This window comes from Suillus discolor (assembly GCF_016758755.1).
Source record: "Suillus discolor strain FC423 chromosome Unknown F5147scaffold_12, whole genome shotgun sequence".
NCBI lineage: Eukaryota > Fungi > Basidiomycota > Agaricomycetes > Boletales > Suillaceae > Suillus > Suillus discolor.
This window is the reverse complement of record NW_024541259.1, coordinates 395,038-421,100: the sequence shown is the minus strand read 5'-3', so window position 1 is coordinate 421,100 and position 26,063 is coordinate 395,038. Positions and strand designations below refer to the sequence as shown.

The window sequence follows — 26,063 nt, the reverse complement described above, 5'->3', positions numbered from 1 at the left end:
CTAAAAGGCTTTACCAGACGCCATGGTGGGAAGGGAGAAAAACGGGGATGTCATAAAAAGCCCACATGGATGAGCGAGGCTTCTCCCCGACGAGATCGACTTAGCCATCGAGGCTCAACTTCATGGAGGTTAACGGCAGGAAGTCCTCGGCGGATGGGCCGAGGGTGGCATGCCCCGCCTTTCTCCTCCAGGTCACGAATCACCGTTGTCGGCCCTTGTACTAGTAGGACGGGCAACAGTCACCGTGCAGTCAAAAATAAGATAATGCCCTATCTCTGAGGCCATAAGCTATTGTTTCAGAACAAGAATTTCGTGAACGGTCGTAATATTAACCGAACAATTGATACGACATCATTACCGATGGTGGCCGCTATTTGCTCATTCGAAGCAGAAATTCGTCAACTATAATAACACGTTGACCGAGAACTGCTTACTTGCTAATGGAGTTGCCAGGATGGGTGCGAACCCACCAAAAAGACGGTAAGCGGAATATTGGATGCTAAGGAGTAGAATTTCAAAAGGAGCGACGTGACAATAAAACTGGAGGGGATGAAGAACTAGGAAGAACACAGAAAGCGTTATTCGGATCTTCGGTCTGACGAGATTTTAGCATGGTGCCTGCAGGCTAGATTAGAATATGAATGTTCTATGGAACAAAACCCGAGACTCTGGAACGTTGTTCCAGGTTGTTTCGCATCATACTATAAATTTCTAATGGACAAATCTCGACCCTAGTTATTTCCAGCTAAGTTCAAGTTGGCAAAAAAATACGTACTTCCAAATCTGTCATGCTGAAAAGGTAGGATAGCATCAAACTCACAGTTGAACATTAGAATTAGAATATTAGACAACATCTACTTCGAGCAGTTCATTCAAGTTGTAACAGACCGCGGAGCCACATTCCGCGATGGCAGAGCCTATCACAAGTGTCAGTGACTTGGTATGTCACATAATTATAGACAAACTACTTACTGAAATTTGATCTACCTGAAACTTATACATAGAAGACCATTGACAGGCATGCCGAGCGCTGACTAGTGACTGATGAGTGCACGAGATCCTCGAATCGAAGGTTACTGCGCGCACATGGCCATCGTCCGGATGTGAAGGACTGGGTACGTCACCACTCCCAATATTCCCGTCGATTGCATCATGTAATGTGCGCTAAACACCACTCTTCTCAAAAGCTCCACAGGCCACCAAGATACTCCTGTCGGCGCTCTCGTAACCCTCGTGCTCAAGAAACACTCATCAGCGTTCTGATAGTCTAATGGCTATAGCGATGAATGATTCCAGATCTAGCGTGACTGAGTATGCCACCATTGATGAGCCTTCAACGTCAGATAGCGATGAGCTCATAGAGAATGGAGACACGGCACCTCTGACCCCTCAATCAGATGCGCAGAAGTTGGCAGCCCTCGTAAGGTTGAAGATGGTCGCAGATGAGCTTCTTCAAGATCGTCTGTCGTCCTACTCAGAGAGCAGTCACGGTGGACATGGTCAATCATCCCTGACAAGCCCCAGAGAGAGTATAATGCACCCATCCGACCTCATACACATCGACTCAATACTCACCCAGGACGAGGCTCTCGAAGTAAAAGCCATGGCACGTTTGCGAAAACGCCCGGCATTGGGATCGAGGATGAGAAAAGAGCACTTTCAATTTGCGTCGGAAGATGGCGGGAAAACGGTCGGGATGTTGAGGGTTGAGACCCACCAACATTCTGACTGTAAACACATGGCAGGGCGGATGTGATGAGAAGATGCCGGACAATGTACTTGCACCTAATTATTGAAATGTAACCATGACTGCTGTAAACACAGAAATCAGAGAAGGTTCTGAATGTCGAGAGGTCGTATTCAGCCCCAAAAGACGTGCTCGTGTTCAAACACGAATCAAACCTGACAGGACTGGTGAATAATCACCTTGGTCCGATCTAGCACATCAAAGAGCTATTAGCCTTTATTTGAACTCACCCACACATTTTTGAGACAGTCCAGTATGTATGCTAACCAACCATACTCCGTTTCCTGCCTCTCAGTCGCACTAGCCAAAGAGTGAGCACACGGATCTGGTCATGCATTAAGCTCAGCTTACCATCATCTAATCTCTTTTTAATTGGCAGCCAATGTTTGCGCATGCGCTTCTCATACGCGCTCAACACACCTGCAAACAGTGGCTCTGAGTCAGGATGAGTTGAGGCAAAGGCGCGTTCCAGGACATAAAGGTCTACAGCCTTATCCTCTACGAGAGTAGAATGATAGGCGAGTCCAAAATCTATAAGAACCTGAAAATGACATCAATTAGACGACCATATCTTCTAGTCCTGTCATGTACCAAATCATTTGTTTGTTTCCTCAACATCATGTTCGAGGTCGTCAGATCACCATGGATTATGTCGGCCAAGTGCATCTTTGCGATCTCAACACCGATCATAACCATCAGGGCATCTACGGAACTTGAGTATAGTCTAATCAGCGTACGAACAGTCCTACCTCGAGAAACTCCATAATCAGCGATTGGGTCTGCAGCGCCATTTTCATGGATTTCATCCATCTCATCCGCCTCTTCAAGCTCGCTGATGTCCTCGAGTTCAGCTCCACCGGGTAGAAGTTGACGCACGCTCTTGCCATCTATCCACTCAATACCCAGTACACCTTCGTTCACATCCACCATCCTGATTCCGGGTACAGCAACACCGGACCTGCCGAGGTCCCACGTCGGCTCATCCCAATTTTTCTCCACGGGACAGCAAAAATTGGACATACCGCATACATCTCATCAACGCGCGGGCTTCACCGGCTATGCGTTGCCGGGTGAGTGATGCATCAAGTGACGGGTGGCGGTAGTGCTTGTGGAACCGGTACTTCAAGAGAACCGGCTCCAGCGCCTCAAGAACTGCACCGTGATCAGGGCCAAGACACGATGTCGAAACTTGACGCAAATATGCTTTATAAACTTTCTGCGTGGAGCATTAGAAGGGTGATCGGGGTTCGAGTGAGCACGGGGCGAAGCAGAAATTAGTTAGAAGAAGGACTTGCAGCTTCAGCGCCCTGTGAAATGAGGTCTGCAGACTGTAGCAGTTGCTGCGTCGGTGGTTTGGAAGATGATGAAGAAAGCATGATTAACGTTTGACTCTTAGAGATAAGATTCGACCCAATACCAACATAATCTGGCAATTCCCGATTGCTTCCGAGTCTCCAAGGTTACATTTATGACATTTATTCTGTTCTTCAGCCAGCATTGATTGAGCCAGCATATGAGGAGTCTGAAGAACTTGACGCCGGGAAATGCTTAGCGCTGAGGTCATGACCCGGGAATGCTGGGACAATGGACTGCCAAAATCCACACTGCTCCGCTTTTCACCACATGCTCCAAACCCTAAACTTCGTGAGCTGTGATACCGCGGCTGCGGCGGCGCCCAATAACTTGATCGTGAGTTAAGTAGTACCAGACTGTTCATTGGCAACACCAGGATGAGAAATGATAATCTTTGGGTATCGTATAGGTTCGGTGACCCTAACAACTGCGTTGCGGCGTAGAGCTCTTGCGGCGAGCAACTGTACCAGCTCCACACTGGTTGACACGTTGACAAGTCAACTGATGACGGAACTTGACCTCGCTTCGTCAACTGATCAGTAGTAGTTCGAACCAATACGTCAGGGATTCTGTCGGGCCTAATCATCCTCCGACTCCCAATTTCAGTCGCTTTGAGCCCTGAAGGCCTGATTCCGCAACCAGTTTAACCTGTTATGGTGCAGGGTGGCCCCAGAACGTGAGTCTTTAATCGAGTTTTATGTATATATAGATATCGGAGGGTGACAATCACCGTCCTCTCATTTGATGGCGAGCGCCCCTAAATCAGTAATACATGATGCTGTCGTCACTTGCAACTCGATAACGACGACCACGCACTGAATTCTGAGATCTCAGAGATTGCGCACTCGAGATCGTCATTTGCATTGACATTGTTAGCACGACAACCAGCATATGTTCCACAGCCTAACCTGCCACAGGAAAACTCGTGCACACCCTTCAATTTTAACACACCATTCCCAGAAGCCACATTTGAATAAGTGAGTTATTTACGCTGTCCACACAAGCTGCTAACGCCAGCAAAGTCACCAATAGGTGTGCTGACTTGCCAGCACAGACTCACCACTACTAGATAAACCTTTCTTGGTTACGTCAAGGCTTGCTAATATCTTCGGTCGATTTTCCTGGCCGTCTGTCAATTCCCGGGTCTTCGGAATATATAGTAGGCCTCGCCTTCTCTCACATCAGAAACGTGTTTATCATACATATGTTTGCTCAGCCTAATTCATATCCAGCCCTGCGTGATATTCTTGGCTGACTGATTCCTCAGCCCAAAATCACCCCCGTGAAAATCATATTGTGAAATTTGGATTGCAATATATTGGATTCAACTATGCAACCGTTTCATCCATTTGTTCAATATCCATTTGACCAACAGCCCGAACAAACAACGACATCCCGATACATGGTTTCAATGTTTAATCCGGTTGAGCTACTTAGGCAGCCTGTTACTTTCCCGTTTAGCGGACGAACAGCCAAAAATAGGTTCTTGAAGAGCGCAATGTCAGAACGCTTGGCCACTTTCTCGAATTTTGATCCCTGTGGTCGGGGACAACCAACGGAGGAACTTGTACGACTGTACGAAACCTGGGCAAAGGGGGATATCGGTGATTCCCATCCCATCCTTGATGACGCTCTAATCATAATTTCTCTAAGGAATCATTGTCACTGGTAACATACAAATAAAAAAAGATCATCTCGAAGCTACAGGTAGTCATAATTTTCTGCGAAAATAATTGCGAGGTTGATGTCCGTGTAGGGAATACTATCATCGACAAAGACCTCCCCTCGGTTTATCTCCGGGAGTGGACGGAGGTGGCGCGAGCTGCCAAGTCACAAGGGAGCTTGGTCATCGGACAACTTAGCCATCCAGGGCGTCAGGTTTCCATTAACATACAGCCATATCCAGAGGCACCATCTGACGTCGAGCAACCCTCGATTGGAGGCGTTCTCTTCGGGCAACCTATGCCTCTAACAAAAGATGGCATCAAGGACATTGTAAATCGCTTTGCATATGCAGCCTTCGTCCTGCACAGGGCTGGGTTTGATGGCGTCCAGGTAATATTATTTCACTAATATCTGGCCGGCATATCGGTTAACCAGACTCAGCTCCACGTCGCTCACGGTTACCTTCTGTCACAATTTTTAACCACGACGACAAATATGCGAACCGATGAATATGGTGGATCGCTCGTAAATAGAGCTCAGATTATTCTCGAGACAATCGCTGCAATCAGACAAGCAGTCCAGAGCCCATCTTTCATCATCTCGGTCAAGCTCAACGCACAGGATTCAGCCCCTCAAGGTTTATGTATCGAGGAATCGATCATGGTTGCCAAACTGCTCGAAATCGCAGGAGTGGACTTCATTGAAGTCAGTGGGGGCGCGTACGAACAAAATATCCGCAGCTCTCGGGACAAGGTAACATTTTACGCTTGATGCTCAATCTAAAGTTGATGCCGAGCAATTATAAGCCGTATACTGTTGAAACCCGAGAAGGCTATTTCGTTGAATATGCAGAGATTCTCAGATCCAATCTAGACCTCTCAAAAGTAGTCGCCACGGGTGGGTTTCAGACGTCGCAGGGCATGGCCGATGCTGTCTTGCGAGGAGCCGCGGATAGTGAGTGTCCTTTTGCCGGTTGCGATTTTCACTCATCGGTTGGTGTGATGCAGTTATAGGATTAGCGAGGCCATTAACCGCAGAACCACTTTTAGTCAGAGACATCCTACGAGGGGAGAAGAACAGAGCCAAGGGAGACAAATTTCCTGAAAGCCCAATGCTGCGAGTACGCATGGTCTTCATTCACGTCAATACACGGCCTTGATATTTAATCACACAGTTCGTAGCATCTGCGGCGCAGATTGCGGAGATTGGAAATGGTCAAGATATCACTGACTTTGACAATGCGTTCCACGTTGCTAGATTCATCGCCAAAATGCAGAAGGAAATTCCTGCTGCCATATCGGAAGCACTTTTCTCGTGACTGTCATGAACTTCGGTCTCGGGTTGATACCGCCTCAATTACCAACTGTTTCATTATTTAACGTTTAACTTCTGATCTAAAAGCGCCAGCTGAAATAATTGAATACGTAGTCGCTCTGCTGTTGTACACATTGGTTTTGTCCGTATTTATTAATCTAGTTTTGTCCAGAACATAACGCCATCATGCTGAAGTTGACACTCTTGCTTTCCTTGATATAATGTTCTTTGACGAATTTGGCTACGTCCTGCAGATGCAGAGCTGAGATCAACCTAGTATCATAGAAGTGATCAAAGCCGTACCTGAAGCAAGTTGGTGCATTCGCCCCTATCAATCGGACCATTGCGACCTCCGTCCAACTCTATGACGCGCCACCCACGGACTTGGGTTTCTGTGCCCCTCGCAGTGACATCGGGGGCCTTAACGAAACAAGTAAAATGGAGATATGTATCCAGATCTTCAGGCACCGTAGTTTGTCCTGAGACGGCTGCAGAGGTATGGATCTGTTCGAACAGGGAGGTCTCCTCTAGAACTTTGACACGTTCCAATGGTGTTTTGTCTATTTCCGCAATTAATATATTTCGGGTGCTTGATAAGAATATTTTTTTACCTTTGCATTCTTCAATAAATCTAGCCAATGGACTTTCATCAGCGAAAGCGACACCTGACTGGAGTAGTGCTAGCATGAGAAAAAGATAGAAGGGAAAGGTCGTGGGTTACGTTTATTAAAGCATGCAGAAGGCCCATGGTTCCGCAAGCGTTTACAATCTAGCCTTCATTAGTAGTATGAGTACGGAAGACACTCGGTTGATCGAACATACCGTCTGCTTCATCCAAAAAATAGTGGGATCGATCGGATACTGCCCTTGAGCGGCAATCTTTTCATCTTCCTCTTTGCGCTTGGTCGCAATGGTCCCTGAACAGGGAAAGAGTAGTGTAACGGCCTTTACACCTTCCGATACCATTCCTAGAAGCTGTATCGTCGTGAACCTATGAGCATGAGTGAACTGAGAAGACCAACTTCTGGATCAAGACCATATATGTCCTCGAATTGCGCCTTGGATGCTAGTCCAGCGTTTATGGCCCACTATACGAGAGCATCATACCATGTAAGACATTTTGCACCGCTAGGAGTTTTTGTCTTACACTGTTAAAGACCTGCTCGTTATCGCATCAGAATGAGAATATCAGAGGCATGGAGAGCTTACATCTGGGTTGCTTTCGAGCGGGATCCAGCGAGATTCCGACATGATGATGGACAATCTCGTAGTACTAGTCGAGTACTAGCACGTGGGCAACACTCAGTACTGCCGAGCACTTACCTTATATGGCAACTGCAAGCTCCGACTTTTGTTCCGACCCCCATGCGCACCTGTTGACGCTGACGCTCAGGACTACCGTTGTGTGAGCGAATTTATAACTCTTGGAGAGTACAATTCTCATCGCTTCTTAAGCTTGGAATGACTTGATAGTATATGCCACAACAGGGAGCGCTCTAGCTCTCTCCTGGCTCGTCCGCTCGCCTCCGAACTCTAGAGCGCCCGCCTAAGCTATCCTGAGATAGAAGAGATCATCATCGGATCGAATCACTCAGCGGTAGTTCAACTAAATGGCATGTGTTCTCATTGCTGGTAAAAATCTTGAAGGACGGCCGACATCTCCGAGTCCGTGGCATTATAGGTATGTCCTCATAGTAGTCTTGGTTGCTAGTGTATTATTAACTTCGTAAATCTCACAATTTGACTGTAGTATCTGGATGATCAGATGCTTGCAAGACGTTGTGTTACAGTGTTTTGGTTGACATCTCGAATAAAGTTGGTTAGCTTTTGAAACAGTGCTCAGCCTTCTGATTCTACTTCCGCCCGCAGCAAGTTCATCAAAGCACCCTAATTTATAATTTATACTACGACATCGTCAATTTACACGAGGATCGGAAGTGAGCTGCGGTAGGTCGTCAGTTGATTGTGCCTGCTTGGATCTGAATCTATGGTGTGCAGCTTCCTACTCATCCGGATCTGATCCAAGGATTGACGTTATCCCGGGTCCGGGGCCCGCTGAGTCGCTCTCGTTTCATAGTTGTGCCAGTGGGCGCTTTCTTTGATGTTGAACCGGTCCTTGGGATCTCACGAACCTGACCATCTTGTGCCAGATCGGAGAGCCGTACTCCTCCTTACTGAAGGAACGTGTCGCAGATTATGCCTCCGTCCTGTTTCCGTATCTCATATGATACATCTCTTGTCATCATAACACGTCAAGGCATATCCTTACCAAGCACACTGAGTTTTCGTAACTATAGTATAAGCTTTGCGCAAAATTTCCGGCGCCGGGCCATCGCTATGAGATTCAGCTGAGTTGCTAGCCTTACAACCTAAACCGTGAGAAGAAATGTGGGTGCGAGGGACCCGGGGTCCTCTGTAGCCGCTGTCAGAAGTTCACCGACAAGGCTCAGCCTATTATTACGACCATACTACGGTTCCATTACGCGGTGCGGATCGAGAAATTTCACATGCGCATCGGCGTGGAGTTAATCATGTCGCGAACTCAGGTCGATAATCTTTCCTTCATTTACTCAGGTGTTGGCGAGAAGGAACAACTTCCCAAATGCACATAAAGGGCTCAAGTTAGAATCATGCATCTGTAGTTTCATTTCACCCCCTCATCTGTCCCTATCGAGCACTACACATATGACTCTCGCCGGCCACGCCAACTATCGCTTTCGTATCTTGAAGGACATCCTTCAAGCACTAGTTGTACCCCCCGTGCTTGTGTCATTGTGTTGTAGGACGTTAAGCCTTCGGCTTGGATGGTGGTCGATACCCGCCCATCTCCTGGCCATCCCGCTCGCGGTATTTATCAGAGTACAATATTCTGATTTTGTTCAAGCACGGGAAGCACGGCAACTTGGTGCTAGACCGATTCCCAGAGTTGTCGGGAAATGGCCAGGGAACATTGATGTGATGCTCAGACTCAAGAAAGGGCTCGCCTCTCAGTACATCTGCGAGCCGTTCCTTGATCTGTTCGAAGAGTATCAGTGCACAACACTCAACACTCGCTTTCTTTGGTCTGACAATGTAGGTGGTCTTGTCTAGATATCATCTCTACTGGCAAACTGACGAGCGCGCTCACTATCGAAAGATCATTACCATGGATCAAGAACATTCCAAATGCGTGCTAGCAACAGGATTTGGTCATTTCTGGAGAGGCACTGCACAACGAGAGCGATTGTAAGCAACTAACTACCCGAAAAAAACAATCCTAACTCTATTTCAGAGAAAACTTTCTAGGCGATGGAATATTCAATCGGGATGACGAGGTGAGAAACGAGACCTGCTTTGTTACCTGGGTCACAATTTGCTCACAACTATGCAGAAATGGAAATACGTACGACAAGCTGACCACCTGACACTGTTTGATGGCTGATAGGCTATCGTTATAGCACCGTTCACTCGCACGACCCTTTTTCACCCGCAATCGCATATCTGATTTCGAGTTATTTGAAAAATACACGGACCGCACGATGGCTGTGTTATCAAATCTTGCCTCACGCAACGAGCCTTGTAATGTCCAAGACCTTTTTGCTAGGTTCACCATCGACGCTGCCTCGGACTTTCTTTTTGGGCATAACTTGGATACCTTGTCCAAGAAGCTTCCTGTTCCTACTTCAGGCTTCCAGAGTGATAGAGGAGCTACTACAGATGACTCGTGGGGAACATTTGCTCAAGCTTTTGAAGCAGTCCAACGCATAATCACCATGAGAGGTCGTACTGGTTTCATTTGGCCCATTTTTGAGCTTTTCGATGACAAAACTGCCCCGCACGTGGATGTCATCAGACGATGGCTAGATCCATTAGTAAAGCAAACGTTGGATCGTAAGGCGTTAGCCCACAAAAGTGGTATACGGAATACCATGGAAGAAAAGACTTTCTTAGAACACCTAGCTGATAGTACCGAAGGTCTGTGTTTTTCTCGTTCCTTGCCCGAATTCTGCGCCTCATTCGCCGACAATCTATAGACGCTGGAATGATTCGTGATCAGTTGCTCAATGTTCTATTGGCTGCTAGAGATACTGTGTGTACCTCTTCTTCCTTCAGCGCTCGTTCTCTGATGAGACAGCTCCGCTTGACAGACTGCGTGCCTTTTGACCTACGTGACATATTTCATGGCCTTATATCCGAGCGTCGCGGCCAAGATGCGGCAAGAGGTACTCGACGTGTGTGGCAACAATCCTCCTACCCACGAAGGAATTCGTAAACTCAAATATGGTGAGTTTATATTTCATATGGTGGAATTTTGCTCAACGACCTTCTTTCGTCAGTCAAAGCGGTTCTTGACGAAACTCTCCGCCTGTACCCACCTGTCCCGTTGAATTCGCGACAGACCAGACCTCAGCCTTGCACACTCCCTCTGCCAGATCGTACTTATCTCACCGAATCCCGGCAACCGTTATATTTACCGAAGTCTACGACAATCTGGTACTCGTCATTGTTGACGCAGCGCAACAAAGAACTTTGGGGGCCTGATGCAGACGAGTTTGATCCTGAGCGATGGATTGATCCTCAGAGATTGGCCCGGTTCACCTCGAATCCGATGATGTTCACTCCATTTAGCGCAGGACCACGCATTGTAGGATTTCCTTTCGTGATTACAATTTGATAAGAAATCCTGACCCCTTGGCCCTTTGACTCTTTTAGTGCATTGGTCAGAACTATGCATACAATGAGGCATCATTCTTCCTTGTGCGACTGCTTCAGCGGTTCGACACTTTCACACTCGCAACGGATGCACAACCCCCTTCCTCCTTGCCACCCGCGGAGTGGAAGTTAGGTCGCGGCAGACAAAGGGTGGAGATGATTCATCCTGACGCTACGATGACGCTTTTCATCAAAGTGCGTTATCTTATCTCCGCTTTGTGTCTTAGCTGTATCATCTCACCTCTCTCATAGGGCGGCTTATGGATAAGAATGAAGGACGCGCACCCGCACTGATGTAATTACTATTTGCTGGCAAATGCACTTATAGGGCTCTTTTAAGGGAATATTCACTTATATTGTCATTATTGCATATCTCATACCCACTGGATCATTTGTACTGGTATATGGACCATAGATAATCTAGACATATCTGGCGTCGGCGGCGCCTCCCCGTGTTCCCATCATGTTTCAGGACTGTTTCAGGATGTAGATTCCCATTGATAAGCCTCACCTTAGTCTACCGTATACCTGGGACAAGTACATCCATGACTTCCATCAGAACATACGGGGACACGTGTATAGATGAGGATGACCCGGCCCATCACCCACCATGATGTACAACGTTCGGACATATACGTATAATGTGTCCGATGACAGAATGATGCTTATGTCACAACCAAAGACTGGAGCGCCCGCTTTCACCATGTGGGTCTATCACAACTCAGGTTACTGGATCATCACCTAAAATAGAGGGACGTGTGGGTCCTGATACACATGGACTAGTCGCATTCAAGGTATCATAAAGTAGCATGTCAGCTTTGCAATGAAAAATTGCACCATCTGGTGACCGTCATACCCGAATCCATCATGGCATCATGCTCACCTCATGGTTGCCCTTAGATGAGTCCCTTGAAAAGCGTGTAATCATTAGATGTTAAAGCCACATGATCGGCGATAAATCACTGTCGCAATCGCGGCTGCGCAGGATGTGTAGATCAGAAATGACCGGCGAACAGACTGGGCGCACCGGTGAAGCTGTGACAACCGATCAAGCAGGTCACACAAGCTAAGCTCAAGACTTTTTTCCCAAGATCGTCAGTGACGCCACGCATTGTTGGTCAGGTATTACTTTACGAGAAGCAAAGGAACCATGCCTGATGGGCCCGCGACAATCGGTAGAACGTTCGCCTTCTTCAACGTGGAGGGAAATGCGGCTCGCCAATAACATATTTAAGACGATCACATTGATGTGAGAAAGATGTGTTCAAAGGATGACGTTTACCATAACATGCGAGGGAGTCAATGAGCAAATCATCTGTAGTCGAGAACGGGGATCACGATAGACACGTGGTCACCAGCTACTCTGAATCAAGGGTAATTGAGTTTCAACTTCGCATCGCGATTTTAGGACATGAATGACTCGATCCATCGTTTCTGGATCGCTCGTAAACATTTGCATTATGCTTCAGCGAACATCATTGAACTATTGCAGCTGAGTAACTCACCATCCAGCATGACAGTTACGATCACAGTAAATCCAGTTCAGTGCATTCAAGATATTGCCCGAAAAAATCTTTGGTAACGAGCCTCGGATGAACAAGCTCGCAGCAGCCATTGCAACGCAGTGAAGACCACATCACCGACATCGTCTAACTGATAGAATGATATGGATTATTTGAGACTACAGTCATATTCCAGGGCAGAGAACATTGTGACGCACAATGATCGTGTTCGTGCTGGATATACACCACCATCCAGCTTTGTTGTCGCTGAAATAAGCATTATGGGGTGAGCGCTCAATGGGCGGCTGCAGTCTCTCCGCCCTGCTGATCCAGCTGCGGATGTAATTCACCCAAGGTTTCTTAACAAGTCACATTCTGTCCGGGGGAGTTGAGAAATAAAGTATAGAATAGGTCGAAACTCCAACTCACTCTCCCACCCGGATTGCGAACATCGTTCTGCAGCGCCTCCAATCACGCCCTACTGGCCCAGATTTTGGGGCTATCATGCGATAAGGATGCAACAAGATACGGCAAGAATAGTGCGCCACTGATTAAAACTGATGCAACACGCGCTCCAGTTACATCAAGAAGTTAACGCATCGGCACTGCATCAATCTACAACCAGGTGATACGTCCTAGTTGATATTCTATCCCTAGTCTAGTGAGTTTGGGATTGTGGTCCCTTGCTTCAAACGAGAAAGTAACGGATTAAACGCACCTGTACGACCGTACGACTATGTGTAGGAAGGCAGACTGCTCGTTCTTTGAATTATATAGCCTCATACATGAGCGTTATTTGTAGTGTCCCTTTGTCCCAACTTGACCCAGTCTATACACGCTAGACCATTATGAGTGTATAGTAGAAATAAGCCTTGCTCGAAATGGTGCGAGATTCTTGTAATATCAGCAATTTCACTGACCAGGAACCTGTTCCACCCTCGTACTCCCATGGAGGGTCAAAGTCTAAGGGACTGTCTAGATCGAAGCTCAATTGGCAATTTAGAAACAGGCGTAGGTATGCACTGTCACAATGACTTACGAGTTTTAATAATCTTTTCCGGGTTTCGTCTTCAAACTTCATAATGAACTCCCTGCTTCAAGTTGGGATCCAGGGACCAGAACACGAACTCGGAGTCCTGGTAACATGTAATAGTAGGCGGGCGAGAACCCCGTATGCTCGCCTCTGTTCCTCGGGTCCGACGAGGTACTTTTGAATAGTAGCTTGAATTGATTGATTGGGTCTCGGGGTATCTTTCTCGCCAGAAACGTCGACAACATTGGTAGACATGATGGAAGTGCTTGGGAACAACTTTTGAATCATCATCATGACGAAATTTATCTGACTTCGACTTTTCGGCCGGTAAGACCGTTACCTGTGACTTGTTGGGGAGCCATTGTCGGGCCTCTTTGCAGTAATCCAAGACGCAGTATTTTGGACTGTATATATCGTAGGAGTACTTGTTAATAAGTTCAGGCTCCTTGGGCATTGCTATCATAGGCTGGTCCAAGTACAAATTGTGAACGCACGGTAATTTCCAGCGGAGCTTCGACCTCATCAATGCATCCACTGCCACGCGTCTTGACCTATGTAATGTGTGAATCCCGCCAAACAATCGCCGAAGTCTGGAATAATTGTACGTCATAGTGGGTATGTGATGAAGCAGACGCAAAGATCCACGACCAGAGATATCCCACCTCAACCATCTATGCCTTTCGACGCTGCGTGTTTGTGGGAGGTGAAAGGTGAATTCGAGGTTGCTTAGATACAAGAAAACTTCAATGTGAGCTAATCTAAACGAAGGAGTGATGTTTTGGGCAAAAGTCCGTAGGGCTTCTCGGCCCGATGCAAGTGCACGAACCTAAGGGTTTCAAGGTGAGCTGAGATGGGCGGGTGGGCACCGATCAGATTGCTACGAGTGAGTCTTGAAACTTTAGGAAGCGAACACAGTACAACGGGCAAAAGGTTGACGAATCAAAATGAGTTAAACGTTTTGTTTTCTGAGAGAGGGAGTGGTGGGAGGGTGCAAAGGTTTAGAGTAGACAATACAAGAAACTAATAACGAGTGACTTAGATTTGACTGATGGTAGGTCGGGACAAAGGTAGTGGGTATACTTACAAATGTGATGAAGCAGACGCAAAAATCCATGACCAGAGATCCCACATCAACCGACTAAAGGATGCTGATATCAGCATCGGTGAGAACATCGTCAACAGCTGTGGGTAAAGAAAGTTAAACCAAATCACGTGAATAGTACTTACTGACGTCGACGCCGATCAAATACTGCCGCTTGGTAAGAACGTTTACATTGAGATTATCCAAATCGTCCTCGATGTCTGGAAAACCTTCAGCGACAAACTTTGAACTTCAGGAAATCCCATACCAACGATGACGTTAGCCAAGCCTTCGCGCTTGGTCAGACCGTTCACATCAAGATTGTTGTTCAAAACCTTCAGCAGCGAATTGTGAGTTGCAGGAAATGCCATACCACCGATGACGTCAGCCAAGTCCTCACGCGCACGCTTGGCGACGGTGACATCGGCGTCGTTCAAGACGTTCTCCACATCTACACATTGTCAGTTCGTATGCTTAGAACGAGTTTGGGCACGCACAGGTGATGACATCAGCCTGATCGCGGCTCTCAACAGGGGCAGCGAAAACAGAGGTTCAAAGGACAGCAAGGGATGCGAGAAGAGTGAGCTGCATCGTGAATTGTGGATAGGGGGAAGCTAAACAGTTGAATTCGAGGGCAAAGAACTATTTGAAAAACAGAGACCAAGGTGATTGTTTTTATGCTTAATTATTAACTGCGATCCGAATAACTCAGCATGGCGACCACGGTTTATAGTTTGGGACCTAAAGATTTGAACTAGAAGCCTCGAAGGTACGTTATATCTATGTCCTAAAGGGCTGTACGATTGGCCTATAACTTGCCATTGTTCGCTCTATCGCATCGTTCTAGACCTTGTACGAGTATCAGGTGCCCTGTTCCAGTCATGTGGATGGCATACGGACTTTATATATGCCTGCGATAAGACAGATAGATTCAACGCGACGCACTGTGTAATGGGACGGACTGCAAGGGGAACCAAGGCCAGACCTCTATAGCGGGAGGCTACGGCTCTGTCTATCGAGAACAGACTACGACACGCGCAAGGACTACCGAGTACGAGCCAGGACTCCTACCACCGCGCCAGGACACCTGCTACTACGCCCGGACCTGCCCAGGTCTGATGGGACGCCCCGCTCCAACTGCACTCTGCTCACTTTACAGGCTATAATTGAAGTTCTATGAGACTTTGAGAGACAATCAATCCTCTATGCGAGAAAGTGATACATGATGGTTAAAGTTCCCACATCGCGAGTCGCGTCTCTGTTGTATTAAGTTAGAAATTTCGGAGAGATACTTGTTTTGGATATGTTATCGGAGTCCCCCGTGAGATATAGGAATTTAGAACTTTGACAACTTGAACTTGCGTCACGCTTCTCTCGAACACAGTCTCGAGCCTTTGAATTTGTATATCATAACAAGCTACCCCTAGGCCTTCCAAAGACTGATCGATATCATCTACGTATAGACTGTTTTTTGTATCCCTAAATTTTCACTTGCCCAGCAAACCGTCCACCAGGTGCATATTAATGCTATCGAGAAGAAGCTGGGCTACCCTACTGCGGGGGCGACGGCTTCTTAGCACAGGAGGCTCGTTGAAATCGCTGTATACCAGCACACCGGACACATCTACTAGACTACTACCCTCGCGTACTTCTCGAGAAGCACGTATTCGGGCCCTACACGCAGCGACTTCAAACTCGAACTCAATTCAAGATACATATGATGGTTTGCAGCGTGTTATCAAGTTGTATGTTTCAACTTACATTCTCTGTAGTGTGTATTATTGGTGGAGGACATGCGGGCTGCGAGGCGGCGGCAGGTGCTGCCCGTACAGGCGCACGAACAGTACTGCTAACCCAGCGGATTGATACTGTGGGCGAGCTCTCATGCAATCCTTCTATTGGTGGTGTTGGAAAGGGTACACTGGTGAGGGAAGTCGATGCTCTGGATGGCCTTATGGGAAGGATCGCGGGTGCGTCTCTTGCAGATGGGCATAACTGTAAATACCTGAAACTTGTTGTACAGATAAAGCTGGAGTACAGTTCCGCATGCTCAATGCTTCGAAAGGTGCAGCTGTTTGGGTGAGTGGTGGTGGATGATGCTCGCCCTGTCTGATTACATTTGAAAAAAAAAACAGGGACCTAGAGCGCAGGTAGACCGTAAAATCTACAAGCGTCATATGCAAGACATCCTTTTCAGCTACACGAACCTGGACGTACGTGCTGCAAGCGTATTTGATCTCGTATTTGACAACAGTCCCTGCACATCCACGTCCTCGTCAACGTGGGGGACTGTGACGGGCGTCCGACTAGGTGCGCGCGCTATGCCTGCATAACAAAAGTCCTCACCAGTCTATTTTTCCAGAGACAGGAGATGTAATCAGGTGTCCCAAGGTCGTTATCTGTACTGGGACCTTTCTCGGCGGCGAAATTCACATCGGTAGGTTGTGGCTCAAGTCAAATTATGTTGCATGACTTATGTTTTCATCTTCATCTCGAATTGTCTTTCACTTTTTAGGGATGCGTCGTATACCTGCGGGACGTATCGGGGAGGCACCGTCGACAGGTCTTTCTGCATCCCTCAATGCAGCAGGGTTCAAACTTGGACGCCTGCAAACCGGCACGCCTGCAAGGCTAGATAAACACAGCATTGACTTCAGCCAGATGGAACGGCAAGATGGAGATGAAAAACCTCAGCCGTTTTCATTTCTTCACCGGGAAGTAGACCATGCTGTAAGTTTTCGACGTCCATGAACTAGATATGAGGACCGAGTTTGTTATAGGACAACCAAATTCCGTGTTTTCAAACTCACACCACACTGGAAACGCATCACCTCATCAAGGAGAGTATGCATCTCAGTGTACATATTCAGGAGACCAAGAAAGGTTTCTAGCCCTTAGCTATTGTCTACCCTTCTTACCATGATATCATAGGTCCGCGATACTGCCCCTCACTAGAAGCCAAAATTACTCGTTTTGGACACAAGGGCAGTCATACCATCTGGCTTGAGCCAGAAGGATATGATTCAGGTGTGCTTTAGTATCGGATGCAAATTACGCATCCTAATCTTCTGTGTAGACCTGATATATCCCAACGGGTTGTCATGTTCTATGCCTGAGGAGCTTCAAGAAGCGATGATGAGAACGATACCGGGTCTTGAACAAGTCAAGATGCTGCGGCCAGCATATGGTGTTGAATATGATCATGTTGATCCCCGCGAGCTGACCTGTGAGTTGCATAAGAATGCGACCTCATATCAACTCATGATCTCCCAAGCAACATTGGAAACAAAACGCATCAAGGTAACTACGGTATCTGTACCTTGTCATTGTCGCCTAAGAGGCAACTTGTTATAGGGTCTTTACCTCGCTGGCCAGATAAACGGCACGACAGGTTACGAAGAAGCCGCTGCGCAAGGTTGCCTTGCTGGAATTAATGCAGGTCTTTCAGCCCGAGGCCATCCCCCGATGTCGCTCACCCGAGCGGATGGATTCCTGGGAGTGATGGTAGATGATCTAATAGGAAAGGGAGCGGAGGAACCGTGTATGAGTGACCTCTAATTTATCCACTTCTGATGCAAAGCTAATTTTGGTCACTTATGGAGACCGGATGTTCACTTCTCGTTCGGAATACCGGATGTCACTGAGGAGCGACAACGCTGACATGCGGTTAACTGAGATTGGTACATCCCGCAGACCCTACTCTGATGTTTTTTACGATCTAATGGTTTATTCATATAGGTTATTCTGCTGGAATTATCTCTCCTGACAGATGGCTAGCCTTTGTGAGTGACCGAGACGCTATACAGCGAGGCACTGAGCTCCTCAAAAGCGTTGTACTCAGTCCGCAGGTGAGCGCCGTCTCGAGCTTGTCTGAATTATTTCATTCATCTAGGCTCAGGGTTGGGGGAGATACGGATTTGATATTTCACGAGATGGTATCATGAGGAGGTTCGTGGTTGCGTCTCTATGATGTAGCTTCAGCTGGAATTCTGCAATAGTGCGTACGACATGCTGAAGATTCCAGGTATGACCGCAGCCGATCTTGTACGTTCCGGAGCTGTTCCAGGTCTCGATTTTGTGGAACCTCATATTAGAGCGCGGATTGACATCGAAGGTGAACAGTCTTGCCGTTCTTTATTTCAACATGCCAATGGACTTTGAAATAGCATCCTACGCTCCTCACCTCCCGCGACAGCAAGCAGACCTTGCATTATTCCATGCCGATGAATCGCTGCAACTAGATCCTGGTATGGACTACTCCAAAGTGCAAGGATTGAGCGAGGAGGTGAGGGAGCGCTTACAGAGGGTTAGGCCCACAACTTTGGTGAGCTCTGTTTTGACGATGTAGTGCGATGCTTAATTGATCGTGCGTTAGGGTGCTGTCAAACGCATGGAAGGCATGACTCCCACTTCTGCGATCTACCTGCTGAAGCATGCCAAGAGGACATGGCGAGCAGCTAACGCACTATAACCTATTAATGAGGAGCAAGTTGAAGCGGTACATTTGGTTGATCACTGGCCTCCTGTGAAGGCTGCAACTGCATGACTGTTTTCACAGGGCATCGCTATTCACTGTCGACAACGACATCTAATCATCACCATTCAAACGTTCATCACCTTTGTCTTCTGTTTGCACCAGGATGTCTTATATTGATATCGCTACGTCTGAAAAGCACTGCATATGACAAGTTCCATTGTACAGAAGGATTTCCGTAACGACTATCTTCATTCATTTATGGTTTGATTATCTGGCCCCACTAATCAGAAAAACAAAAACAAAATAGGATAATACTTATAACTGGCGCTCCAGGCAATGCTATTCACAGCTCTTCACCATGGCGTCGCCTCAGCCGTCGGTCTTGGTGGCTAGCATCTCGATGGCATCCAAACCCATCAACAAGTGCTAGGGGATCTTCCCCGTCCGAACAATCTGGTAGACAGCCTGTGTGAAATGTTCTATATCTCCGACATTGTACACCATGCTCTCGAATTTCGTGCTGTCAATGATGCGGCGTCGCGCGGAAGTCGCCGAGGACTCGTTGGCATATACCGGATGTTGCAGTATCAGCTCCATACTTTTTATTACATCAATTTTGAAGCCGCCAGCCTGAGATTCCATGGTGCACATCTAGCTTTTTGTGAGTACTACGCATCTATTGATTGTTAGAACGACGTGCCTTATCATGTTCCACGAAGGTAGCAGCTCTCTTGCGAGGCAATTTGAGAAGTCCTCCAGTGCTGTACAGCTGTCGAGTCATTCTCAATATTTTCTATATATCAAGTGGTCCACCGTGTTTGCTGCCATAGAATTGAAAATTAGCATTGGATCAATCATTGAAGCTTGAAGTATGCCACTCGTGTCGCAGCATAACAACCCAAACTGGGAAGTGGGTCAATGTAGTCGAGCCCATTTGGAAGAGCACCTCCCCCTTTCCAGGTTCGTTCAACTCTCTGAAAAACTTGACTGCAGCACGACTGATGTTCGTCGCGCCCCAGAAGTTTGATTGAGAAATCTCATGCGCTTTATCATCAGGCGTGCCTTCTAATTCTCCGGCAAGAATTCCGTAGCCTTCATTTTTGAACACGCAATCTAGCTATCGGAAGACCTCCCCCATGTGGGAAAATGCCGCGTCCGAGGCAATGTCTTCCTCCTTGGAGACGTTGACTTTCAGCACGAGGAGCTTGTCTGTGAGATACAAAGCTGCTAGATTGGATAGGACTTCTGGTTTGCGGAGATTTTCTGCCTCTAGCTGAAGGCATACTCCAATTATCCGAATCCTGATGACGAGCTGGCAATCGACCGCCTCAGCACTTTGAAGCGTCACTACTTGTCACAGCTCACCGATATCAAATATTCTTCCTTTGTCACAGGAATAATACTATGATGCGACTAAACATTCTTCCGTCCGGGTTTGGTACGGTCCTGGTCAAGACCACTTCAAACCCGACGAGCCGGAGCTCGGATCTAGTAACACGTACTGCTGCGGCTGATGCCCCAAGCTCTTGTGTAACTCTTGGCGTCGTTCATTACGCATCAACAGGATAACTCGACGCTGGTCCGATGTCACGGTTGCAAGCCTGCTACAAATACTAGTAGGGTGGGCTCGATCAGCCTGAGGGGAAAGGGTTTATCGCGGGAACTATATGGTGGAATGTACCATTAGGGACTCTTTCGCCTGACATCAGAATCTGCGGAGATCCTGCAGAGCCTCTTCTTGCAGCATCACCTCAAGAGCTGTCAGAATACCCATGCGCAGCATCTCTGCAACAGCTCTCGGGCCATCTGAACCGCTATCGTGATCTCGTACATCACGGCAATCAACGTTACCAATGATAGCATAACGCACCCTTGGCGCGAGGCTGTCTGCCCCTTCCAGCTAGGACAATGCGTCCGTCGGATGCACGGACTCTGCGTTCCCCCGCATGCCAACATCCCGTTCATCCAATCTACCGTGCTCGTTTCAAGGATAATGAAGTAAAACCTCGCAATTCAACAATACAACATCACAAAGCTTCGCCAAAAATGTTTCCATTCTCCATCTAGTGAATGAGTGCTTGCAAAAATAGGGTAATGAATGCATAGTATACAATATGAGGAATCACTGTGGCGTGCAATAATCTGAGTAACAAAGCAAGCAAGCAAAGCATTGACAATGCAGATGATGTCGGTATAATCGAAGGGTCCTCCGGAAATTATGAGAGGCTCCTCATGATAAGACTGTTCCTCATTCTACAACACGTTTTCAACAACGGCGTAACAATCTACACAAAGAGTCCCATCGCTGCGATTAGAAAAGACCTCAATCGTCGTTCAACGCAACATTAGTCATCAAAAGCTTACTTCTGAGCACTCTCCACGCAGCATGTTCTGCAGATAAGTCGACCACATCCAGGAACAAGGAGAGCTCCATCGTCTAGCCCGAAAAGTGTGCCTCGAGATTTCGAAGGATAGTCTACATCAATGTCATCCTTTTCTGAAGACTTCTTCCGCTTGCCAGAAGATGGAGAGAGGAGTATACTACAGTTCATAGTGGAGATGTTTAGACTTAATGCAGCTCGTTTGGGAGATCCGGAAGGTGACGGCGACGGCGATCCTGACAGAGAGGGACAACGTGTTAATGCCGGTGTTGGCGGGAACGAGGATTGTCGTAACATCGAGGAGCATGTGCGAGAACAAACAGCACATATAGCTGATCCACACCTGAAATTTTATCAGATTTGACAGACGAACAGTTAGAGGCCACCCACATTGCACAAGTTGCGCCTGCACCTGCACCAGACCTCATTGATGCAGATAACACACGGTGACATGAAGAGCATGACAAAGTCGAGGCTTTATGTGCATTTGGTGTTGGTGATTGGTCTGCCTTCGAGGGACATGACCCTGTGTCGTGGCGCGTGGACGATTGAATAGCATGGCTGAGTTTTCTTTTCTTGAACGCATGTTTCCTGCTCGAAGGTATCGAAGATGTGAGAGACAACTGCGGGGTTGGCGCACGCATTAATGCTATTGAGGCTCTCGAGCGGCACTCAGGCTCAATGTAGTGTCGGTCAAAGGGCAAACCTGACCGCGGCGTACGCGTTGTCCAATTTAAAGTACTTGGTTTGAAAGCTTTGATTTTAGAAACACGTGACAATGACGCGCAACATCCCTGAAACCGCCCCTCCGGCGCAGAAAGTCCGGCACGCACTACGGCAAGAACGGCGGCAAAGCTGGTGGCTAACAGACGGCACGTCGGACATTGAAATACACTTGGAGGCCCGTTCTATCACAGCTGCTACTATCATTCCGGGGTACTCTGCATTGGTCAGCCGCGTCGAAAACTCGTGACGGTGACCGGAACCGCGAGAGTGGGAAGCACACAATGAAACTTTTTGAGAGCAAAGTCAAGTTGTCTGCTCTTCGTCTCAGCCAGCTAGAAAAAGAAAGCGCATGTGGGGCGGCGGAGTAATTGAACGGTGAAAGGATAACACTTCAGTACCATACCTCATTTTGTCCGGGGGCTGTCTGTAGTAAACGGTTCACGATCAGCCACGCAACTCGGAGGGTATCGCAGTGTATCTCTCGATGCTTGATGCGTGGTAACACCAAGTGGAGCCAGTTCATGATTACAATCCTGCCTGTTTACAGATATACAAAGTTGGGTGTAACGATGAGTTTGAGTCGGAATCCTGTCGGATAGACAACGAAAAAACGCAAGACGAACTCCTTCGCACAAAAATTCAAGTTTCTAGAATAAACACCTTTTATTTGCCCGGTGCGCATAGCTCCCTGATCACGTTCTCGTCGATCCTCTTCTCAAAGCATATCTCAAACGGAGCAGCTTGTATGTTCGAAGTGTCCGAGAATGCAAGCGTGTCAATCTTCGCTGCAGGATTCTCCGAAAGGCGGAAAGCCCACAGAATGAGAGCCGTATTGATGAAGATCGACCGATTCGCGATATATTGACCGGGACACACTCTGACATTTTCAAGTAAGGCATAAGAAACGGTCGAGAGATGAACGATACTACTCACCGACGGCCAAAGCCAAAAGTGAAAAACCGGAGATCATCGTGCACGCGACCTGCATCGTCAATCCAACGCTGAGGATTAAACCTGTGTGGTTCGGGGAAGACTTCAGGATCGTTTGCGATAGCCCTGAAGCACGAGCGTCAGACCCAAAGGTGAGATGACGAAAATGATTGCGTACTGACCAATGGTTGCCAATAACAGTCGCACCTGCAGGAATGAGGTAGTTCTTCCAAATGATGTCCTTACTCGCGCGATGCGCAAAGCCTGCAGTGCAAGGTGGTCGTTCGACATCGCGTCATCACAACTGAAATAAAACGTACCTCCAAAACTGACAGGTCTCCACCTGAGACTCTCGAGCATGAACGCGGTAACCTGCGGCAGCATTTCCTGATCAGCAAGCGTCGGCACTAATCAGGAGCTATCTCAGTCGGTAGACGGATAAAGAAAAGGGATGACCTACGCTGCGTACGCCCCACGACGTCATCGAGTTCCTCTTGTACGCGAGCCTGCGCATCTGTATGAGTGGCAGCAGCCATCATCATAATTGTGATTGCGGACGTAGTCTACAACAGTTGTCGAGTGAGGACGCGATGCGATGTAAGAACTTACAGCATCAGTACCGGCCCCAAACATCACTCCTCCAAGGAATGCCAGTTCCTTATCTCCGATCTGGTATTGTTCCTGGTGCTCTAACATGAACCTCGCAAAGGATGGCATTGCAGTCCCCTCACGCTTCACAGTGGTGAGCGAGCACATCTATCATCACAAGAAAATCACGAACCATCTGTCTTCGCACTGCGTCTAACTGCTCGTTATAGAAAACCATTTCTTCTCTGTTCCATGCCTTCAGCTGACTCAGGTAGCCTGGTACGAAACGCAGGATTGGATACGCATCCACAAGATATGCTCCCGGCTTCACAGCTTGACCAAGACGCGCAGAAAACCTATTCATGTCAACGACTTCAGGATCTGCATATGAAGTCGGAGTAATTTTTCCGTAAGTGATGGACATGGTCACGGAAGCCGAATAACTAAAATCCTCGGATTACCACCTGTACCGCGACCGAGAGCTGGTGTTCGTACCTCATGGCATGTCTCTGGTGGTTCTTTGGATCATTTAAGATATTTAGAACCACATTCTTCGCATGCCTGGTCTGCATGGGCTCATGGGTCTCCACAACCTTAGGTTGCAAGTTTGCATGCAAGATCCTGCTTTACGTTTAGTCTCACTGATCGCACCTGGTAGAGACACGATGCGTACCTGCGCATCCGGCGCCATCTCTCAGTATCGCCCTCAAGGATCACTCTGAACCCTTCAGACAACGTCTCGTGCACTGCAACAGAGCGTGGGCGGTCGGCAACATTTGCTCCCTCTTTTTCCATGATATCCACTGCAGCCTGTGACGTGATATACTTCATGTCTGACCAGACAATGTATTGTTTTATGCTGACCTGATGACGTCCTATAATTACGAAAATCCTAGGGCCTTGTTTGAGCGAGAACACAGGTCCGTATTGTTCTGTCCATCTCGCGAAGTGAAACGGCACACTGCGTGAGGGGTTAGATAGAGCTCATGTTGGTGTCCCTTGAAAATGACTTACGATGACTTTGGCATCGCATTTCCTAATAGCCAACGTCCAGATGGTCCAGGCGGTAACGGCAACCGTCTTGCGGCCTGGTATCGTTGTTTCACTATCCAGACGCTGGCTAAGATAATGACAAGGGTGCATGCGGCAATGATAATCGCCATTGAAATGGTCTGGCTTGTTGCTAGTCACGATTCAGATACTCCGCTATTTGCAAGACGTTAAGTACTTCAGAACAGAGAGGTGGTGACTTACTGTGATGAGCGACGTGTAGGGTGAGATTAGAGTGCATGATTACACCGACTTACTTATACCTTCTACAGACACGAATCGGACACCTGCGCGGATTAATCGGGTCACCTGCGTGAGTTCACGTATCAGTACGGTCTTCGTATAGTATAGGAACCTGATGTGACCACCTTGGTGATAAGTTAGTAGTGGACGCGCATGTTCCAAGACATCTCGACACGCATCTGAAGATTAAGGTAGATCTTCACGTTGTTCTCGATGACCCGTTGGATTGCCAGTTATAGAGGTTCGGGGGAAGTAAAGTGGGTCATCATTCTGAAAATAGAACTTTGTACGTCTGCCTAATAGGAGATTTTAGGAATAACGAGACTCGGCGGATGGGACACCTTTGGTCTCCAACCTCTTGTGGCAAGACAACGATCCTCTGAAAAAATTGCATGAGGCTCCTGTTTTTCTAGCTTACCGCATGCTACAGAAATGCTCGCGACTTCGACGCCTGGCTCTCATCAACCTGGAGCGGTGTTTCCTCGATGCACTCAATATTGATTCAAAAACCAGCAGCCCGGCCCCTGTGCTTACCCACCTGTGTCTTGCTTCGTCTGATTGTGAACGCCTGAAGGTCTTTTTGGAGCGAAGGGCGGGAAGCTTTGCGAAGGAAAAGGGTCCACGTATTTTGGACTATCTTGAACTGGCGACAGCGAAAAAAGATGTGCGTGCGTTGGAGGATATCGTATCTCAGCATATTGATATGAGCTGTATTGCAAAGAGTTCGCTGGCGGCTGAATGGCACGGAAGATGGGGTAAGAGGCTATCCAAATCGCGAAAGTACAGCCTTGAGGTTTCTCGGTTCCCTCTGAACGTCTCTAATATCAGATCGATTCCACTCGCCAACCCAATCGAGAAAGACGGATACGAAGGGAGTGGAATTGAGAGGTCAGTTGATATAAGCCGAAAGAGAATATTAACGACAAACGATGTTGAATTGGCTGACTCAGGTATTACATATAGAAGTGCCTCGTCAGCTCTTCGAAACACATCATGATCATAGCCATTATGAATGTGACTGCAAATGCCGCAAATGTCTAGGCAAATCAAACACACGCTCAGCCTTTCCGACCATTGGATTCGTAATACGCTTGAAACGAATACTTGCAACGTGCCACGCGTGCGCTATTTTCGTCGCCAACACAGCGGTTACTTGATCTGGTGGTTGAATCGCGGGTACAATTCCCAAGTAATAGCGAGTTTCATGCAAGGGCCACACCGAAGCGTCGTCGACGAACAAGCGCCGTGCAGAGTGTAAGCATCAGTGGCAATTCAAGCATT

The 26,063-nt window shown here is 47.6% G+C and overlaps 8 protein-coding genes across 8 annotated transcripts; 3 read left to right on the top strand and 5 right to left on the bottom strand.

Moving 5' to 3' along the window:
• Positions 1-1,859: 1,859 nt before the first annotated feature.
• On the bottom strand, positions 1,860-3,186 carry F5147DRAFT_48944 (kinase-like domain-containing protein). The gene is made up of 6 exons (XM_041429923.1): positions 3,043-3,186; positions 2,770-2,963; positions 2,497-2,705; positions 2,339-2,451; positions 2,099-2,288; positions 1,860-2,047 (listed from the first exon to the last, which is right to left on the bottom strand). The coding sequence occupies exons 1-6, from the start codon at positions 3,121-3,123 to the stop codon at positions 2,010-2,012; spliced, it is 825 nt and encodes a 274-aa protein (XP_041295916.1). The 5' UTR covers positions 3,124-3,186; the 3' UTR covers positions 1,860-2,009.
• Positions 3,187-4,007: 821 nt separating this feature from the next.
• On the top strand, positions 4,008-6,227 carry F5147DRAFT_48895 (uncharacterized protein). The gene is made up of 9 exons (XM_041429922.1): positions 4,008-4,077; positions 4,123-4,259; positions 4,317-4,704; positions 4,754-4,807; positions 4,857-5,155; positions 5,207-5,518; positions 5,572-5,719; positions 5,773-5,885; positions 5,940-6,227. The coding sequence occupies exons 3-9, from the start codon at positions 4,431-4,433 to the stop codon at positions 6,081-6,083; spliced, it is 1,344 nt and encodes a 447-aa protein (XP_041295915.1). The 5' UTR covers positions 4,008-4,077; positions 4,123-4,259; positions 4,317-4,430; the 3' UTR covers positions 6,084-6,227.
• Positions 6,149-7,488, bottom strand: F5147DRAFT_681422 (uncharacterized protein). The gene is made up of 8 exons (XM_041436380.1): positions 7,289-7,488; positions 7,227-7,238; positions 7,102-7,167; positions 6,902-7,054; positions 6,801-6,848; positions 6,691-6,748; positions 6,383-6,639; positions 6,149-6,327 (listed from the first exon to the last, which is right to left on the bottom strand). The coding sequence occupies exons 1-8, from the start codon at positions 7,328-7,330 to the stop codon at positions 6,238-6,240; spliced, it is 726 nt and encodes a 241-aa protein (XP_041295914.1). The 5' UTR covers positions 7,331-7,488; the 3' UTR covers positions 6,149-6,237.
• A 1,067-nt stretch (positions 7,489-8,555) lies between these two features.
• F5147DRAFT_681415 (cytochrome P450 monooxygenase CYP63) lies at positions 8,556-11,381 on the top strand. The gene is made up of 10 exons (XM_041436379.1): positions 8,556-9,151; positions 9,216-9,304; positions 9,351-9,393; positions 9,450-9,461; positions 9,517-10,033; positions 10,093-10,148; positions 10,207-10,342; positions 10,396-10,703; positions 10,772-10,966; positions 11,024-11,381. The coding sequence occupies exons 1-10, from the start codon at positions 8,765-8,767 to the stop codon at positions 11,063-11,065; spliced, it is 1,785 nt and encodes a 594-aa protein (XP_041295913.1). The 5' UTR covers positions 8,556-8,764; the 3' UTR covers positions 11,066-11,381.
• Positions 11,382-12,322: 941 nt separating this feature from the next.
• On the bottom strand, positions 12,323-14,978 carry F5147DRAFT_650452 (uncharacterized protein; the record flags this gene model as incomplete). The annotated part of the gene is made up of 15 exons (XM_041433451.1): positions 12,323-12,424; positions 12,492-12,606; positions 12,703-12,772; positions 12,992-13,007; positions 13,059-13,102; positions 13,201-13,248; positions 13,402-13,582; positions 13,647-13,710; positions 13,801-13,896; positions 14,133-14,195; positions 14,391-14,454; positions 14,534-14,608; positions 14,656-14,838; positions 14,885-14,900; positions 14,949-14,978. The coding sequence occupies 15 exons, from the start codon at positions 14,976-14,978 to the stop codon at positions 12,323-12,325; spliced, it is 1,167 nt and encodes a 388-aa protein (XP_041295912.1).
• Positions 14,979-15,767: 789 nt separating this feature from the next.
• On the top strand, positions 15,768-19,267 carry F5147DRAFT_681385 (glucose inhibited division protein A-domain-containing protein). The gene is made up of 17 exons (XM_041436378.1): positions 15,768-16,110; positions 16,160-16,357; positions 16,411-16,466; positions 16,523-16,697; positions 16,750-16,824; positions 16,903-17,117; positions 17,168-17,270; positions 17,319-17,414; positions 17,464-17,613; positions 17,662-17,687; positions 17,742-17,928; positions 17,990-18,067; positions 18,126-18,235; positions 18,286-18,335; positions 18,386-18,501; positions 18,554-18,711; positions 18,763-19,267. Exons 1-17 carry the CDS (start codon positions 15,912-15,914, stop codon positions 18,856-18,858), a joined length of 2,088 nt encoding a protein of 695 aa, XP_041295911.1. The 5' UTR covers positions 15,768-15,911; the 3' UTR covers positions 18,859-19,267.
• Positions 19,268-20,896: 1,629 nt separating this feature from the next.
• On the bottom strand, positions 20,897-21,962 carry F5147DRAFT_681380 (uncharacterized protein). The gene is made up of 3 exons (XM_041436377.1): positions 21,636-21,962; positions 21,229-21,588; positions 20,897-21,169 (listed from the first exon to the last, which is right to left on the bottom strand). The coding sequence occupies exons 1-3, from the start codon at positions 21,887-21,889 to the stop codon at positions 21,118-21,120; spliced, it is 666 nt and encodes a 221-aa protein (XP_041295910.1). The 5' UTR covers positions 21,890-21,962; the 3' UTR covers positions 20,897-21,117.
• Positions 21,963-22,661: 699 nt separating this feature from the next.
• Positions 22,662-24,577, bottom strand: F5147DRAFT_608165 (cytochrome P450; the record flags this gene model as incomplete). Its single annotated transcript, XM_041432376.1, has 11 exons — positions 24,504-24,577; positions 24,354-24,450; positions 24,163-24,299; positions 23,985-24,113; positions 23,683-23,932; positions 23,511-23,633; positions 23,362-23,464; positions 23,222-23,308; positions 23,084-23,165; positions 22,905-23,027; positions 22,662-22,848 (listed from the first exon to the last, which is right to left on the bottom strand). Coding segments are annotated over exons 1-11 (1,332 nt in total), but the record flags the coding sequence as incomplete, so codon positions are not given.
• Positions 24,578-26,063: the final 1,486 nt, after the last annotated feature.

Excerpts from the sequence above, each read along its gene's own strand:
- F5147DRAFT_681415 (XM_041436379.1), top strand. The coding sequence starts at position 8,765 with ATGACTCTCGCCGGCCACGCCAACTATCGCTTTCGTATCTTGAAGGAC. Across the intron at positions 9,152-9,215 it reads GCTTTCTTTGGTCTGACAAT|ATCATTACCATGGATCAAGA; the intron begins GTAGGTGGTCTT and ends CACTATCGAAAG. Across the intron at positions 10,704-10,771 it reads TTAGCGCAGGACCACGCATT|TGCATTGGTCAGAACTATGC; the intron begins GTAGGATTTCCT and ends TGACTCTTTTAG.
- F5147DRAFT_681380 (XM_041436377.1), bottom strand. The coding sequence starts at position 21,889 with ATGCGTGCGCCAACCCCGCAGTTGTCTCTCACATCTTCGATACCTTCG. Across the intron at positions 21,589-21,635 it reads GCAGGCGCAACTTGTGCAAT|GTGTGGATCAGCTATATGTG; the intron begins GTGGGTGGCCTC and ends ATAAAATTTCAG. Across the intron at positions 21,170-21,228 it reads TGCGTGGAGAGTGCTCAGAA|CGATGGGACTCTTTGTGTAG; the intron begins GTAAGCTTTTGA and ends TTCTAATCGCAG.
- F5147DRAFT_48895 (XM_041429922.1), top strand. The coding sequence starts at position 4,431 with ATGCAACCGTTTCATCCATTTGTTCAATATCCATTTGACCAACAGCCC. Across the intron at positions 5,519-5,571 it reads TCCGCAGCTCTCGGGACAAG|CCGTATACTGTTGAAACCCG; the intron begins GTAACATTTTAC and ends AGCAATTATAAG. Across the intron at positions 5,720-5,772 it reads CTTGCGAGGAGCCGCGGATA|TTATAGGATTAGCGAGGCCA; the intron begins GTGAGTGTCCTT and ends GGTGTGATGCAG.
- F5147DRAFT_681422 (XM_041436380.1), bottom strand. The coding sequence starts at position 7,330 with ATGTCGGAATCTCGCTGGATCCCGCTCGAAAGCAACCCAGAT. Across the intron at positions 7,055-7,101 it reads TATATGGTCTTGATCCAGAA|CTTCTAGGAATGGTATCGGA; the intron begins GTTGGTCTTCTC and ends ACGACGATACAG. Across the intron at positions 6,849-6,901 it reads TTTTTTGGATGAAGCAGACG|ATTGTAAACGCTTGCGGAAC; the intron begins GTATGTTCGATC and ends AATGAAGGCTAG.
- F5147DRAFT_48944 (XM_041429923.1), bottom strand. The coding sequence starts at position 3,123 with ATGCTTTCTTCATCATCTTCCAAACCACCGACGCAGCAACTGCTACAG. Across the intron at positions 2,706-2,769 it reads GCGTTGATGAGATGTATGCG|GTCCGGTGTTGCTGTACCCG; the intron begins GTATGTCCAATT and ends GGACCTCGGCAG. Across the intron at positions 2,048-2,098 it reads TAAAAAGAGATTAGATGATG|TGCGACTGAGAGGCAGGAAA; the intron begins GTAAGCTGAGCT and ends CTCTTTGGCTAG.
- F5147DRAFT_681385 (XM_041436378.1), top strand. The coding sequence starts at position 15,912 with ATGCTATCGAGAAGAAGCTGGGCTACCCTACTGCGGGGGCGACGGCTT. Across the intron at positions 18,336-18,385 it reads CGAGATGGTATCATGAGGAG|TGCGTACGACATGCTGAAGA; the intron begins GTTCGTGGTTGC and ends ATTCTGCAATAG. Across the intron at positions 18,502-18,553 it reads AGCGCGGATTGACATCGAAG|CATCCTACGCTCCTCACCTC; the intron begins GTGAACAGTCTT and ends ACTTTGAAATAG.